The sequence below is a fragment of the Fistularia commersonii genome, chromosome 8 (genome assembly GCF_037954325.1).
Source record: "Fistularia commersonii isolate RoL2024-O1a breed Wild chromosome 8, RoL_Fcom_v1.0, whole genome shotgun sequence".
Lineage (NCBI taxonomy): Eukaryota > Metazoa > Chordata > Actinopteri > Syngnathiformes > Fistulariidae > Fistularia > Fistularia commersonii.
The window spans coordinates 3,429,647-3,444,461 of record NC_141291.1 but is presented as its reverse complement, the minus strand read 5'-3'; the positions used below and the strand labels follow the sequence as shown (position 1 = coordinate 3,444,461).

Here is a 14,815-nt window from a genome sequence, read left to right as displayed (position 1 = left end):
TTAGAATTAAGCCGTGGCAGTTACCCACCAGCGCATGCACAAAAACTAAAATAAAGCCTTCAAAGGTTATCTGAAATATTCATTATCCTCTTAATAAATTATGTTTCTCTTTTTGTGTTGTTAGCGTTCTTGAGAGTTCTCCGCAGGAGGGCCGTGAAGCATCGAGAGCTGGCAGCCTGTGAATGTAGAACCTGCTTTTGTTATCGGTACATAAAGAACACTTTGCGGTCCTTCAGCCCTTTGCGCGGTCGCCTAAACAGAAAGGTCATGGCGAATTCCCAACGGAAAGGGAATAATGGCGCGTATTCTGCGGGCCGTCCGAGTTTTCGCATCAGTGGTCTTTGAGATGTGTCCTTACGAGCATACATGTCAGCGCCATTTGGAATCAAAGGTAAACAAACGCCCATCAGTTTAATAGAAGGAATAGAATTTTCGTGAACCTGATTCAAGCCTAACTTCTGTTCAAACACTCGCAATCACACACCAATGGTGTGGCAGAGTCGCCATGCAAGGCGCAAACTGGGCCATCGGGAGCAACTGGGGGGGTCAGAGTCTCGCCGAAAGGACATTTCTGTGGATCAAACTGGCAACTCTCCGATTAGCGGGGCTGCATTTCGACACTTAAAAACGTTACACCCCTGAACAGGCAGAGAAGACGATAGCCAACCCTGACCCGTCCTGTCCTCGGCCCTGCGGGGGGCGACTACAATATTCTGCAGCGTTTTGTCTCCGACAGCGGAACTTGACCTTACCCGATCTCTTCATGTCTGCCGTCAGATGTTTGTGTGTTTGTGTGGATTTCATTTTCCTGGTTATCTAACCAGGAAATCGTTTCCTTGACATTTCGGGCTCAAAGTATCTTTCCGAGGCGTTTCGTCCTCACAACATCTCCACGATCTCCCCTCGTCTGCCTCGGGTCCCTCTGACAAGTGAATGACAGAGTGAATGGTTGCATGTCTCGAGTCGGCTCGTGAACAAGTGAGTAAATGTTTGTATCTCTTTACGATCCGTGAACGTATGTGTGAAGTTGACATGTGAAGAAGTGACCGGTTGCGTGTTTGTATGTGGTCTTGTGATTAGCCTAGCGTGACCGATTAGCCCAATGACAGCTGGGATAATCTCCAACCGATCTGCGGTACGGGGGAAAAGCGGTCCAGATAACGACTGAATGAATGTCCAGCTTGTGGTTCCACTCTCTAAATCCCAGAGTAAAGGACCGTAGGACCTATTTTGTTTTATCCCGATCACAGACGTAGCTTAAGGTGTTTTATGCCTCGCTATCTGTAAACACGGCGCGATCCCGAGGCTTCTGCGCGGCGGCCCGGAGCGGAGAACATCCGGACGTCCTCCGTCAAATCGGGACGGGGACAGAAACCGGACCCGTCGAGGACAAGGACGATAGTTGTTCAGGTTCCCGCTCTGAGCGGGTGAAGTGAATCGTGTGACATCATTAACGCGAGGATGGATGTTCTGAGCGTGCTCCGACCGGCCTCATCATGATGACCCCTGAGAGGCGCGCGACTCAGATTATGTGGTTACTATGGCACCCGTCAGAGGGAGGATTTATTATACGGCAAGTGAACATTCGGTCCTCGGGAGTTGATGAGTTGGACAGTTTCCCCGCTTCTTACTGACGACTCCCCCCTGCGTATGTGTGTGTGTGTGTGTGTGTGTGTGTGTGTCGTCCTTCCAGGGCTCTGGCTGGGCATCGAACTGGACAAACCCATCGGTAAGAACGACGGGTCGGTGGGCGGAGTCAGGTACTTCAGCTGCCAGCCGAAACACGGCGTGTTCGCCCCGCCGTCTCGCGTTCAAAGGTACGTGCGTTTCCCTTTTTTTTTTTTTTCTCCGCGTTTTCCGCCGGAATCTCAACACTCGAGCGGTCTTCGAAGAAAAAAAAAAAACAAAAAAAAAAAAACCCAGAGGTTGCGTTTCGTCGCCTTCATCAACGCTCCTGATGGTGCTAATGAGTTCTTCTGACAGCGCCATTTGTGCGAGTGTTGACACATTTGATTTCTCCCTCGGAGAGGCAAACTCTCAACCCCTGTATTGGTGATTAAAGAGACGGAGTTGTCGGCTAAGACGCCCGCGGCCTCCTCCCAGCACGGCGCCTCCGTTTAGTGTGGCACCTAGTAATGAGCCCTGTGCCGACGCCCCCGCCTTTAAATATAGATTATGGATAACATGTACATCATTAGCCGGAGTTGAAAACCGCAGCTGAGAGACGCAAAGCTCCATTTTCCCTGACGCCGATGAAGCGACAGTCTGCTGCCGCGGCAACCCGGCCTCCTGTTGGCGAGCGGTGGCATTTCATTCGCCGTCCCCCGCGCCCCTTGTCTTTTCTTCTCGTGTTGTTAACTGGCCCAGATCTGATGTGGTTTTGTGGAATTCCCCCATGTTTTTTTGCTGCGTTAGCGTGCCACATTTTCATCCCGCTAATAATTAGCAACGTTACCACCGGCTCCTTCCTGCTAATTTAGCATTTATTATTTTCAGAGAATAACCTAATCAAATGTAGTCTGGTGTTTGTCCAGCAACTCCTTCTCCTTGATTGGTCGGACGCTCGCTCCGCAAACCAGGGGAAGAACCGTCGATCCTTGGCATTGAGCATACAAGTTCCCGTGAACCGGCACTATCTGACCGGGGTCGGTGCACCTCATGGGGTGATCCTGTCGTTTGATATCGCCTCCCGCTCCGTCCCAAGGTTTTCTCGTTGTTGCCATGGTTACCATGACGCACCCCCCCGCCTTCCCCCAAACTCAATTGGAGATTCCAAGCTGCTTGTCCGATGCCAGATTTCTGTTTTGATTGGACCTCAGTTCATCTGAAAGATGATAAGGGACCAGGGAAACCCTTATCCAGGCGCGTGGCTGAAATCCCGATGGCTGTCGGCAGATGAGCGCAGGTCCACGTGATGCTCCATGTTTCATGTCTCGTTGTAACGTCGCCCTCGGGTTGTTCTTTTTCTGTAAAGACAAAACCTGCTTTGCCCTCCTTTTTTTTTCTTTTTCTTGTCATCCTCGATTCCCGCCTCCACCCCCAATTAACCCGAAGGTGCGGAGCGATTCCTCCGCCCGGTTCCCGGGTTCCCTCACTTCCCTGCCATTCAGCCACTTGTTTTTTCTTCCCTTTTCTTCTCCTGTCAGCAGCTATCACAACACATTATTAAAACCAACAGCTTTTCTACCCCCACCGTCCCTGTACGCGCGCCTCTCGGAAAACAAGGTAGCACATTTTGCTCAATCGTTCATTCCTTGACACCGGCGTCTCGCTCTGAATGGCTCTCCGAGCTCCCACGCTCTTACAGTTTTATTGTGACTTCAGAGGCTGTCAGTAATCTGGACGCCGGCTCTCGATAGAAATATCTTTCTTTTTTTTTTTTTTCCCCCCTCCCCTCCTCTGGCTTAATAGCAGGCTGTCATCCTGTGTGGGCTCTCGCTCACCTTTATTTGACGTCTGAAATGCCTCCGGGTTCCAGTTACTGCGTTTGCCCGGTCGAACCCGCATCCTCGGCCCACCTGTTGACAACCATTCGCTTTACGAAGCGGCGACCCGGAGTCCGACCGGAGTCCTCGCGTCGTCTGAGGATGTCGCGCCGCTAACGTTAGCCCCGAGGAGGCAGGGACGTCAAGATTTTATCTTGTTGGACTGGAGGATCAATGAAGGAAACCATTCCATTAGTCGATTGATCAGTCAGTCATGCGTCGTCACGGCCTGAAAGAAAAACACCTACGGATTCAACTCAACTGCCGTAATTTCCGGACTATTGAGCGCACCTCAATATAAGCCGCACCGGCTAGCCCAGGGGTCGGCTAGCCCAGGGGTCGGCTAGCCCAGGGGTCGGCAACCCGCGGCTCGTTCATCTTTACGCTGCTGCTCCGAGTGGCTTGGGAAAATAAATTATAAATATTTAATTGAAGTGTATTTCATTTGTGGTAATTCCTTTTTTTAACTTTTAGTTCTAAGTTGGAAGATTATTGTGATCTTGAAATATTAAATAAAATTATATTTATTATTTTTTGCCGCTAAAAATAACATCACGCTCGCGGAAGCCGGTATACCCGCCAGCCGGTAAAGTCACGATTTGCGGATGCTGTGGGCAGAAGTTCAGGAGCAGAAGTCCCATAAACTAGATGAAATAAATATTTATGATGATATTTTGCAAATATTTATTTTTTATTGTTTACTAACACAGTGATTTTTTTCCCGATTTATTTTTAAAATTCAGGTCAAGGTTCCGCTACCCGCTCTGAAAGCCCAAAGCTCAAAAAGAGTTCATTACATAAATAAAATTTAATTTTATCCGTAATACTTTGTGAAATTCAGAAGCAACACGCTACACACTTGTTTATACAAAGTGTAAAGGTGATAAAAAGCAATATACACAGTGGTACCTTTATTTTAGATGTCAAAAAGTAATTGCAGCTCCCAGTGTTTTCTTTTCCGAGGATTCGGGGTCCAAATGGCTCTTTGGGTGTTAAAGGTTGGCGACCCCTGGGCTCGCTATCTCGCTATCTCGGGCTTCCTCCTGCGCACTAAAACCGTCAAAGTCGTCTTCTTCGGTGTCGGAGTTGAACGGAGTCAGAATTTCCCGGTCATTTCGTCGGTCCGATGTGACGAGGATAAACGTTTTAGCGGCGTGAAGCTCGTTAGCGTCCCCCACCCAAAAAAGTCCATATATTAGCCGCGTCGTTGTTTACGTGAAAAAAGTCGCGGCTTATCGTCCGGAAATTACGGTATTCATTCGTTCATTCATTAGCGATAGCGCTTAGCCTTTTGCGGCCGTCACTGGCAGGCGGGAGGTTTCAGTCCATTCACTTTCTCACAGATTCAGTCATTCACACACAAGATAAGATCAACTTTATTGATCCCCCTTTTGTCACAGCAGCTTAACGGTTAAAGTGTGGACAACAGAATGGAACTGTTAGGGTGAAAAAATAGATACAGACTATTTACGGACATCCATTCATGTCCATAAATAGAATTCATGAAGAATTGGAGGTCTTGAGCAGCGGTGGGCAATTATCGTATCTGAAGGGACAAATTTCTTATTTAATTTTTATGCACGGGTCCCAAAAAAAATTATAATTCAAATATTTTTCGACATTTTATTTCAACTTTAAAAGCATTAATGATCATATAAATTTACCGACATTATTTTGCATGTGATCATCAATACAAAATTAAACAAAAGAAAAAAAAATGATTTCTAAATTCAATATCGATTAAAAATACTGAAAAAAAATACTTAAAATATTAGAATAATTACATTTTAATTATAAAAAAATAATCAAAATATTCAAAGGAAAAAAAAGGTTAAAAAAACAAAATAATATAGAGACACAACCTCACCCTCTCCTTCAGATGCAAAGCCCTGATCCAGAGTTACCGGCTGGCGATGTCAGCGATTCTCTCTCACATGAATCCGCTCAGGACGCCGCGCGATTGTTCCGCAGAGCCCGTCTGCAGATGCCATCGGCCCCCGGGAAGCGCCGTCGTCGCCGCCGCCGCCGCTGGCGCCCGGCCAGTCGCTCCACCGCCGATGGCCTCTCAGGGGTTTGATGTGTGACAGCAATTTCCGTGTCGTTGCCGGGAGTCCGCTCGATAACTCGGGAGAGTTAGAGACGGCAAACAACAACGGGGCCCAGTAATAGATGGTTCCACTCCGTCCCTTAGAGCCGCGACTGACAGGAAATGTATCAGAACTTTTTAAGTGATTTCTTCTACTATAATAACTTTATTTTGACTGCGGCAGTGAAATGAAAATAGCTTGTGTTTTAAAAATGGGAGTGTAATCAGGATATTTGTCAAAAGCCCCTTTCTCACCGCAGTAACATTTGCAGAACCTTTTCACAAATTTCCGTATTTTTCGCACCGTGAGGCGCACATAAAACCCTTACATTTTCTCAAAAATCAGCCGCGCGCCGTAAAATCCGGTGCGTCTTGTCATGCTTACTGACCTCCAGCCAATTTTATGTGGTACGCTGTGCTCACACATCGCTCAAAATGCTTCAGTGGACTTTGAAGGCTGATGAACGGCGCCGAGTAAAGAAGACCAAACAGAGTTTCCGAGGGAACAAATTGAGATGAATAAAGTTTGACTTATATACCGCATGTTTTATCATGCGCCTTATAATCGGGTGCGCCTTATAGTCTGAAAACTACGGTAGTGATTCCCTATGTGCCGGATCACCTTCTGGAACCATCTTAGCTCCTCCTTCGGGAGGTCTTCACGGTCTTTTTACGGTTCCAGAGGAAATCATAGGTGCCATCTTTAAAAAGCTCCGCGGTCAGAAGTCTATTTTGGCTTGAATCAGTGCAGTTAGCGAACGGCTAACGGGGCTCCTCAACGCAGGGAGAAGATAAAAGCACTCCAACCATCTGATAACCGTGGTTATTATTCCAGGAACCTCCATGTCGTCCATGTCATCTTCTTGTCCTTGAGCGTAATGCTCAAAGTGCACGTCGCACACCGTTCCCTCCGAGACTGTTTCCTGGAATGACCTCCCAGTTGGACGCTTCTAAGAACTGACTTCTTAGAACTTCTGTCTGAAGGCAGAGGTTTTTTTTTTCCACCAGTTCCAAGAGGATGGCCGGCAGTGGCCTGGCAAATTAACTAACTTACTCTCAGAGTGTGTGTGTGTGTGTGTGTGTGTGTGTTCTACTGACTGTAAGATCTGTGGGATCCGTCAGCCCCTACTTCCCCTCTGTGAGAAGATCAACATTAAACTGCTGCTGAGAGAAATACGTTCACGCGTCGATACGATCGATCGCGCGCTTTTTCAAATGGAGGTTTTTCTTCCGTCCAGAAGGTCCGTAGATCCTCCAGCAGCTGCGTTTATCTCAGCCAGATCGGAGCTGATGTTTGTCCCGGGAAACGTTCCTGACAACGCCTTTGTGTATATATGTGTGTGTGTGTGTGTGTGTTCCTCCCAGGATCCATGGATCCGTGGACTGCCTGTCGGAGCTCTCCTCGGCTCGCCTCAGTCGTCCCCTGGGCGGTGAGTGTCCCTTGTTTACGTTTCCCCTGTGTTCCCCCACCCGATCGCCATCTTGTGATGTCATTTCCTGTTCCGCTGCGCCCCCCCCCCCCCCACCCCCCCACCTCGCAGGAACCATCCGCCGCAGCTTCAGCACTTCGTCGGCCATCGCCGTCCCTAAAGAGACCAGCAGGAGGAGCGCCGTTAGCAGGTGTGTGTTCCTCAACCCACAACAAACACACAACACACACTTGCTCACACTAGCAATGCCAGACGGGTATTTTGATACAGATGACCAAAGTAACAATATCACAACAATATCACAACAATAGCTCTTTCAACTTGCTAAAGACATATTTTATTGCCTGTTTATATATTGTATAGTTATCTGTATATTTCATATATATTGTCTATTTTATACAGTTTAAATTTGTATTGTCCAGGACTACAGATGGAAATTAGCTATGAGCTATAATCTGGTACAATCATGTGCTTAATGTATTTGTACACTGTCCTAATACACTTCTAAACAAACAAACACTTTTCTGATTGTTTTTCCCCACTGAATATCCGCGCAGGAGTCGTTCCAACCCTCACCGCCGACACCGGGGCGACGGCGGCCCGGCGGCGGCGGCGGCGGCGAGCGTCCCGCCGCCCTCCAACCCCGTCCGCCTGCACGTCGGCATGCAGGTCCTCCTGAGCAGCGCCAACGAGATGGCCTCCGTCAGGTACCTGGGTCCGACCGACTTCGCGGCGGGACTCTGGCTGGGCCTGGAGCTCCGCGGCCCGAGGGGGAAGAACGACGGTTCGGTGGGCGGGCGCCGCTACTTCAGCTGCCGCCCTCGCCACGGCGTGCTGGTGCGTCCGAGCCGCGTCACCTACCGCGGCATCAACGGCTCCAGCCTGGTGGAGGACGGCGGCTGCGAGCACCCGTAACATCTCATTTCCTCTGCTTGGAGGGAAACACAGGGTCCATAACTATTAGATTAGATATTTTGGAGAAATTAGAGGAGGTAAATAAAGCACTTTATTGAATTAACTTAAAATTCCCATTAGATTTAACCCAGACAGGAAGCGGACTGCACTATTTTGAATCCGGTTGCTACTGACGTGTGGACGGGAACGTCAGCGCGCGCCCGTAGCCGTGCACGCGTGCATTAATCAAGCACTTTGAAACAAAGCGAGCGATTGATTTTAGTTGTTTTTTCTTTTTTTTTTCGGTTTGTTTTTTTTTAATTTTCCCTGACGGTCGTACGTCTTCCAGATCGGCGACGGCGGCGGCGGCGGGCGCTCGGCCCCAACTGGATTTTCACTTTATGAATCAATGTGAATCTAATTAAGGGCAAAACTCCCATCGGCCTCGGAGGGAAATCAAATCCGCCGAAATGATTGGACTGTTTCTACCGTGGGGCGAAGTCGGTTGGTTGGTGTGTGTGTGTGTGTGTGTGTGTGTGGGGACGGTGACTAACAGCCCGTCCCGACAGGAAATAAACAGAGTCATTTAACGCGAATTACTCTCAAATGTCAGATTCCATCAGGAACCGGCTGGTGTTTTAGAGTCGGACGTCTCGGCTCCGCCCACCGGCCCTCGCCTCAGCCGACCCCGTCGCCTCGGACGGAGCGTGACAGACGGCCGTGCGGTAAATCACGCATGAGGCGGCGCGTTTGTGTGTGTGTGTGATGGTGTGTGTGTAGGGGGATCGAGTTATTTTTATATGCTGGGATTATCTGCCTTGGCTGACGTCATCTGGCGTCTTGGATAGGCTCCGCCCCCTGATGCCCCCCCCCCCCCCCCCTTCCCAGTGTGTCGATGGTTTGGTCCGATTACATGAGGACTAAACCATCTGGCCGGCCCGTACCATGACTCTTATTAAACTTAACTGTTACGGCAGAAACAAAAATAAAATGTGTTTATAATAGCTAGCTTACAGGGCTAACCGCTATCTCTCCCAGAGGCCTGACAGTACTTTTGCACTGATGTACCAAATGGAAGGGGAAAAAAAAAATCCTTAAAAATAAAAGCATCGTAGTTCTTTGGCCTGTTTGACGTTCTTCGTGTTTCCTGTGTTTATTTGTGAATCTGACCAGAGCCTTAAATGTCTCGACCAATCAATGAGCCGGAACAATCAAGCTCCGCCCACAGGAAGGGGAATACAGGTACTTCAAGTAGTTGTACGACTATGGAGGCAAATGATTGGCTGAGACGACCCTGTTAGAGGTACTATATTATTAAAACACCTAAGTAGCAGTTAATAACAAATGTATATATATATATATATTAGTATATACATATATACCAACATACATTATATTTCATGTTCTTATATTTGATATTGATACCAATATCTCTATATATGTATGCATTTATAAAATTAAAACACATAAAAATATGTATATACATATAAATATTCACATTATTTTTAAAATGAGAAATATTAGATGTGTTCTTTTATGATACCAATATTTCTATTCTATTATATTCATTGTATGCATTGTATGCATTGTATTCATTGCATTGTGAAAAAATATTAGATATTTTTATACATTACATTTGATATTCATACCTATATATATGTACATATATATACATTATTTTTTTATATTAGTAAATATTAGATATGGTCCTATACCAATGTTTCTATATATGTATGCATACATAAGCATACATATGTATATATTAACATTTTTTTGTGAGAAAATGTGAGATGTTCTTAAACCGATATCTCCATATATGTATGTAAGCTTTATATGTATATATATATATATATATATATATATATATATATATGTATATACACATTTACACATTTTTTTGTATGAGAAAAAAAAGTTTTTTTTTTAAATCTGAGAAAAAGTTTTTTTATATATGAGAAAAATGTATATGAGAAAACATTAAATATGTTTAAATACTTTTAAATTTTATACAAATAACTATATATACATATATATGTATACATTCTTTTTTAAAGGAGAAAATATTGACATTTTTACATTTGATATTTTTTACCATTATCTCTATATATTACGAATATCTCTATATATGTATTCATAGCGATATATGTACACATTCTTTTATTTTAGAAAATATTAGATATGTTGTTATATTTGACATTATACCTTTATATTTGACATTATACCTGACATTATACAGATATAGGTATAATTTGACATTATACCTATATCTGTATATAATGTGTATATATATATACATATATACATACACAAACACACACACACACACACATATATATATTCATTTTATATGAGAAAAAAAGTATATATATGTATATATAAATGTATAGTAACGTTTTAGTCAGGGAAAAAACCCGATTAATGTTAAAACGTCAGTTTAATAATCAATAGCTGTTGTTGGCCACAGCCACGCCACACAAGCCTGCAGTACAACTAATTAGTCCCGCTTAATTCCAGGTAAAAAAAAACCAAATCGAATTCCTTGCACCCCAAAACACACCCAAAAAATTCCCAGCAACCCCAAAATTACACAGATAACAAGCATCAACATAATGCCCAACATATGTGTTATTTTCTTACTTTACATTTGATATTAACACCAATATATCCATAAATGTATGCATACATATATATGTACACATTCTTTTTTTCATGAGAAAATATTAGCTATGTTCTTATATTAAATTTGATATTTATACTAATATATATACATGGATATTTATGCATATATATGTATATGCACAGTCTTGTGTATGTGAGAAAATATCAGATATGTTCTTATAGTACATTTTATATTAATAAAAATATCTATATATCTACGTATATGCATGCATATATATATGTATATATATATGTATATATACACACACACATACATACAGTATATATATATATGTATATATACACACACACATTATTTTTTGTAAGTGAAAAAAATACATTCTTTTTATTAATGAGAAAAACAATTTTTTTTATATTTGAAAATATTTAATGTTTTTATATTACAATTACTATTTATACCAATATATCTATATATATATGCATACATATATACATATGTATGTATATGCATATGTACATGTGTATGCATATGTATGCATATGCATATGTGTATATATATATGGATAAATTATTTTTTTACATGAGAATATATTAGTTATTTTCTCATATTACATTTAATATGTATACCAATATCTATATATGTATGCATATATACGGGAAAATATGAAATATGTGTTTGTATTAAATTTACTATTCATACCAATATATTGATATATGTATGCATATATATGTATTCATTATTTCATATGAGAAAATATTAGATATGAACATAGACAGCTCTTGGTATAAATATCAAATGTAATATGAGAACATTATATATTTTCTCATATAAAACAAATGTGTGTACATATGTATGCACACATACACACACACACATATATATATACATATATATATATATATATACATACATTTAGAGAGAGATATTGGTATCAATATGAAAGTTCATATAATATGTAGAATATTATCACATATAAAAAAGTATTAACTATGGTGATATAAGATTAAATGATACATTAGTAGAATGATATAGTATATAGATGTATATAGGAGAAGAAGAGAGGTATATTATTATAGGCCATTATTTATATGTTTGTGTCTTTATACATCATCATATAACACAACATGAAATAAAAAAACAATATTATCTATCATAAAGTTGTATAGCATAATCACATACCGTGAAGAAGACACCAGGAGCTGGAAATCCTGGGCAAAATCCAGAAGGACCCTTGTTTGGTCCAGGAGCTTCTGGAAAACCCCTCCTGGTTGACCTGCCCTTCAATCGTGCACGAGCTGCAAAAGGCTGCAAGAGAAGGAACCTCGAGGACGAGAGGTGAAAACGTCCATCGGGTCCAGCGAGATGTTGACGAGGATTTGACTTTTGGACAAAAAGGACGAGCGAGAACCTGGAAGGAAACCCGGACCTGTTCCACCTTCTCAGACATTGAAATGGAACATAGCTGATATAATAGCATACAATATAATATGATTGAATGTAATAAAAAGAATTAAATGTATTGCCATGCTCCCTCTGTCTCTATCAAACTGGCTGCTAAAAGTAAAATTAAATGATTCTTAAATATTATATAACTTGGCTTGGCTAGCTTCATAAAAAAAGAAAAACATATTGTTAAAAACCATCATCCTCTTATATTATTAAAAATATGAGGTAATATAATACATCATGATATAATATCACATAATATAATACGACACTGTGCAATAGATTTGATATTTCTATCATATTTAATCATTGGAATTTGTTGACCTTTAAGAAACATGAATTCAAAAAAAATGTCAAATCGGCATTGAAAAAGGGTTTAGTGCTGGATGTGTGATTAAAAAAAAAAAACCATTAATAAACATGATGTTAAAATTGTTTTTTATAATCAGAAGGTAAAAACAGACCTCACAAGCTCACCTCAGATCTAAAAACAAAAATAATAAAACAAAAAAAAAAAAAAAAAAGAAAGAAATAATTGTAAAGGTTAAAAATAAAATAAATAAAATAAAATAAAAAATAAAAAACTGAAAAGACACTGGTAAAATTTGGAATTTCTATATCCGGATATTTTTTTCACACCTGCTTTTATGGAGACGAGTTTGACGCAGAAATCAGATACTACACATTTATTACATAGTAATTTATTTATGTTGGCGAATGTCCTCTGGGGGGGGAGGGGATTTACAGCATGAACCAGAGCCGGAGTACAATAACATAGTAATTACAACATTTACAGGTGCAGTTCAGGACATCTGTTACACCAAAACAATGTGTGTGTGTGTGTGTGCATGTGTGTGCGTGCAGATGTGTGTGTTTCCACAGAGGGGTTGCAATTAAAAGGGGCGGGAAAAAAAAAATCAAACAAAAAAAAACGACGACGAAGCAAAAAAAAAAAAAAAACACTCTTCATCTGCCGACGATGGCGACCAGGGAGGGAAAATTGGAAATAAAAGTCTAGGAAGAAGAAAAATAATGAGTCACGCATCCCATAATAGAAAGGACAGAATATGCAAACACGGAGAGCTGCAAAGGTTTGGAAAAGTGTCCGAATCCGGGGAGGAGGCCTTCGTCGCCTCTTCATCGCCTCTAAACTCACAAAAAAAACAAATGACTTTTCTTCTTCTTATTTTTTATTTTTTTCCTTTCTCTTTTTAAGAAGCTTTTTAATTCATCATTTAAATCCACTTCCAAATAATAAATAACCGGCTGAATAAATAATTCTGGTGTTGGCAGAGAGGTCAAAGGTCGACCCTCCTCCTCCTCCTCCTCGTCTTCCTCGAAGTATAAATGTCACTCGTTCTTGCAAACGGCGTTCTCCCCTTCCCCGCCTCCGCCCACCCGCCCGCCCCGAGGCCACGGCCGATAAAATATAGATCTTTGATTTCCGGGGCCGACGTCTCACTCCGAGCTGAAAAAAATACATCTTTGCAGTCTTGTCCGATGTGCTTCGGTGTCTCGGGCTCCTCCCCTTCCTCCTCCGGCGCCGCCCCTCCCCCGCTCCCGTCACAGTGCTGCGCCGCCGGCGTGGAGGGGGGAGGCGGGAGGGGGGGGGGGGGGGAGCGCGCCGGCCGTGCGAGCGCGGCTAAAGCACGGTGGCGTTGTGGCCCTCCATCCTCGGCAGCCTGGAGTCCTGCACCGTTCCCATGGTGACCAACAGCGGGCGGCTGTCCACCGGCGCCCTCTGGTTCTGCTGGGAGGGGAGCGGCGGCGGGGCCGGGGGCGCCGGGTTGCCGTGGGCGACCTCCACCGGGACGCTCTGCTCCTGGTAGCCGTAGCCGATGTTGCCGCAGGGGAAGCGGCGCAGTCTGTAGAGGGGGACGGGAGGCAGCGCCGCCGAATCCAACAGCAGGGGGGTTTGGGTGGCGAGCGCGGCGGGCGGCGGCGGCGCCGGCAGCAGCGGCCGGCAGAGACCCTGCTGCTGCTGCTGCTGCTGCTGCTGCAGGTGGTGGTGCTGCAGCAGCTGGAGTTGGTGCTGGTGCTGGAGCTTCTTGTGTTGGAGGCCCAGCGAGCCCGCCACCTCCGCCACCGTCCGCCCCACGTGCTCCTGGCCCTCGCCGGGCACCCTGCCCCCGCCCGCCGCCGCCGCCGCCGCCGCCGCCGCGCCCACGGCCGCCTGCCTCTGCTGCTGCTGCTTCCTCTGCTGCTGCTGCAGGAACCAGGAGCCGTAGGTGGGGTTCCACAGGCTGGTGCTCTTCCCGCCGTGGGCGTCCTTCTCCGGAGGGAGGCCCTGGGAGGAGAACGCCAGGTTGACGTGGCCGCCCTCGGAGACGTGCGGCCCCTTGGGCGCGGCGGTCGTCAGGGTAACGGGGTGGGCCTGCTGGTGCTGGTGCAGGAAGGGCTGGGACGGCGCCGCCGCTTTGGCTTCGCCGCCCGTCTGCTCGCCGCCCCTCCGGCCCTCCTCCGGGTAAGACGGGGGCGGCTTCGGCTCCTCGCCGTCGGGGTCGGGGGCGTTCACCAGCACCGCCGGGCCCGAGGGGTCCTCGCCGCACGCCGGCGCTCGCTCCTCCTCCTCCGGCACCGGCCCGTACTCCACCGGCAGCGGCACGTTCACCACGTCGGGGTCCTGGAAAGGACGACGGTAATGCGGGCGTCGGAGCGACGCCGCCGGTGTTATTACACAGTTATTACACCGTTATACAGGTGTTATAAACACGGGCCGTCCGTGTGTAATTTTGACAGACTGGTATCACATCAGCGCTCATTATCGACCCGTGCCGGAGCCCTCGGTGCATCTGGCGCCCAGAATTAATTAGCAATTCAATTTGGCGGATGATTTCCAGCAACCCTCCCGCCC

General features: G+C 44.9%; 2 protein-coding genes across 9 annotated transcripts in view; one reads left to right on the top strand and one right to left on the bottom strand.

The window, feature by feature from the left end:
• Positions 1–9,020, top strand: part of LOC147231598 (CAP-Gly domain-containing linker protein 4) — a 30,418-nt gene extending 21,398 nt beyond the window's left edge. For all 8 annotated transcript variants that reach the window (XM_086150488.1, XM_086150491.1, XM_086150492.1 and 5 more), the window contains 4 exons: positions 1,694–1,817; positions 6,937–7,001; positions 7,113–7,191; positions 7,559–9,020. In XM_086150488.1, the coding sequence (XP_086006614.1) occupies positions 1,694–1,817; positions 6,937–7,001; positions 7,113–7,191; positions 7,559–7,916 (626 nt within the window). In that variant the 3' untranslated portion in view covers positions 7,917–9,020. The remainder of the gene's footprint in view (positions 1–1,693; positions 1,818–6,936; positions 7,002–7,112; positions 7,192–7,558) is intronic.
• A 4,119-nt stretch (positions 9,021–13,139) lies between these two features.
• The window catches only part of alk (ALK receptor tyrosine kinase), a 216,739-nt gene continuing 215,063 nt past the window's right edge, over positions 13,140–14,815 (bottom strand). The window contains exon 29 of the mRNA XM_086150483.1: positions 13,140–14,584. Coding sequence (XP_086006609.1) covers positions 13,604–14,584 — 981 coding nt within the window. The 3' untranslated portion in view covers positions 13,140–13,603. The remainder of the gene's footprint in view (positions 14,585–14,815) is intronic.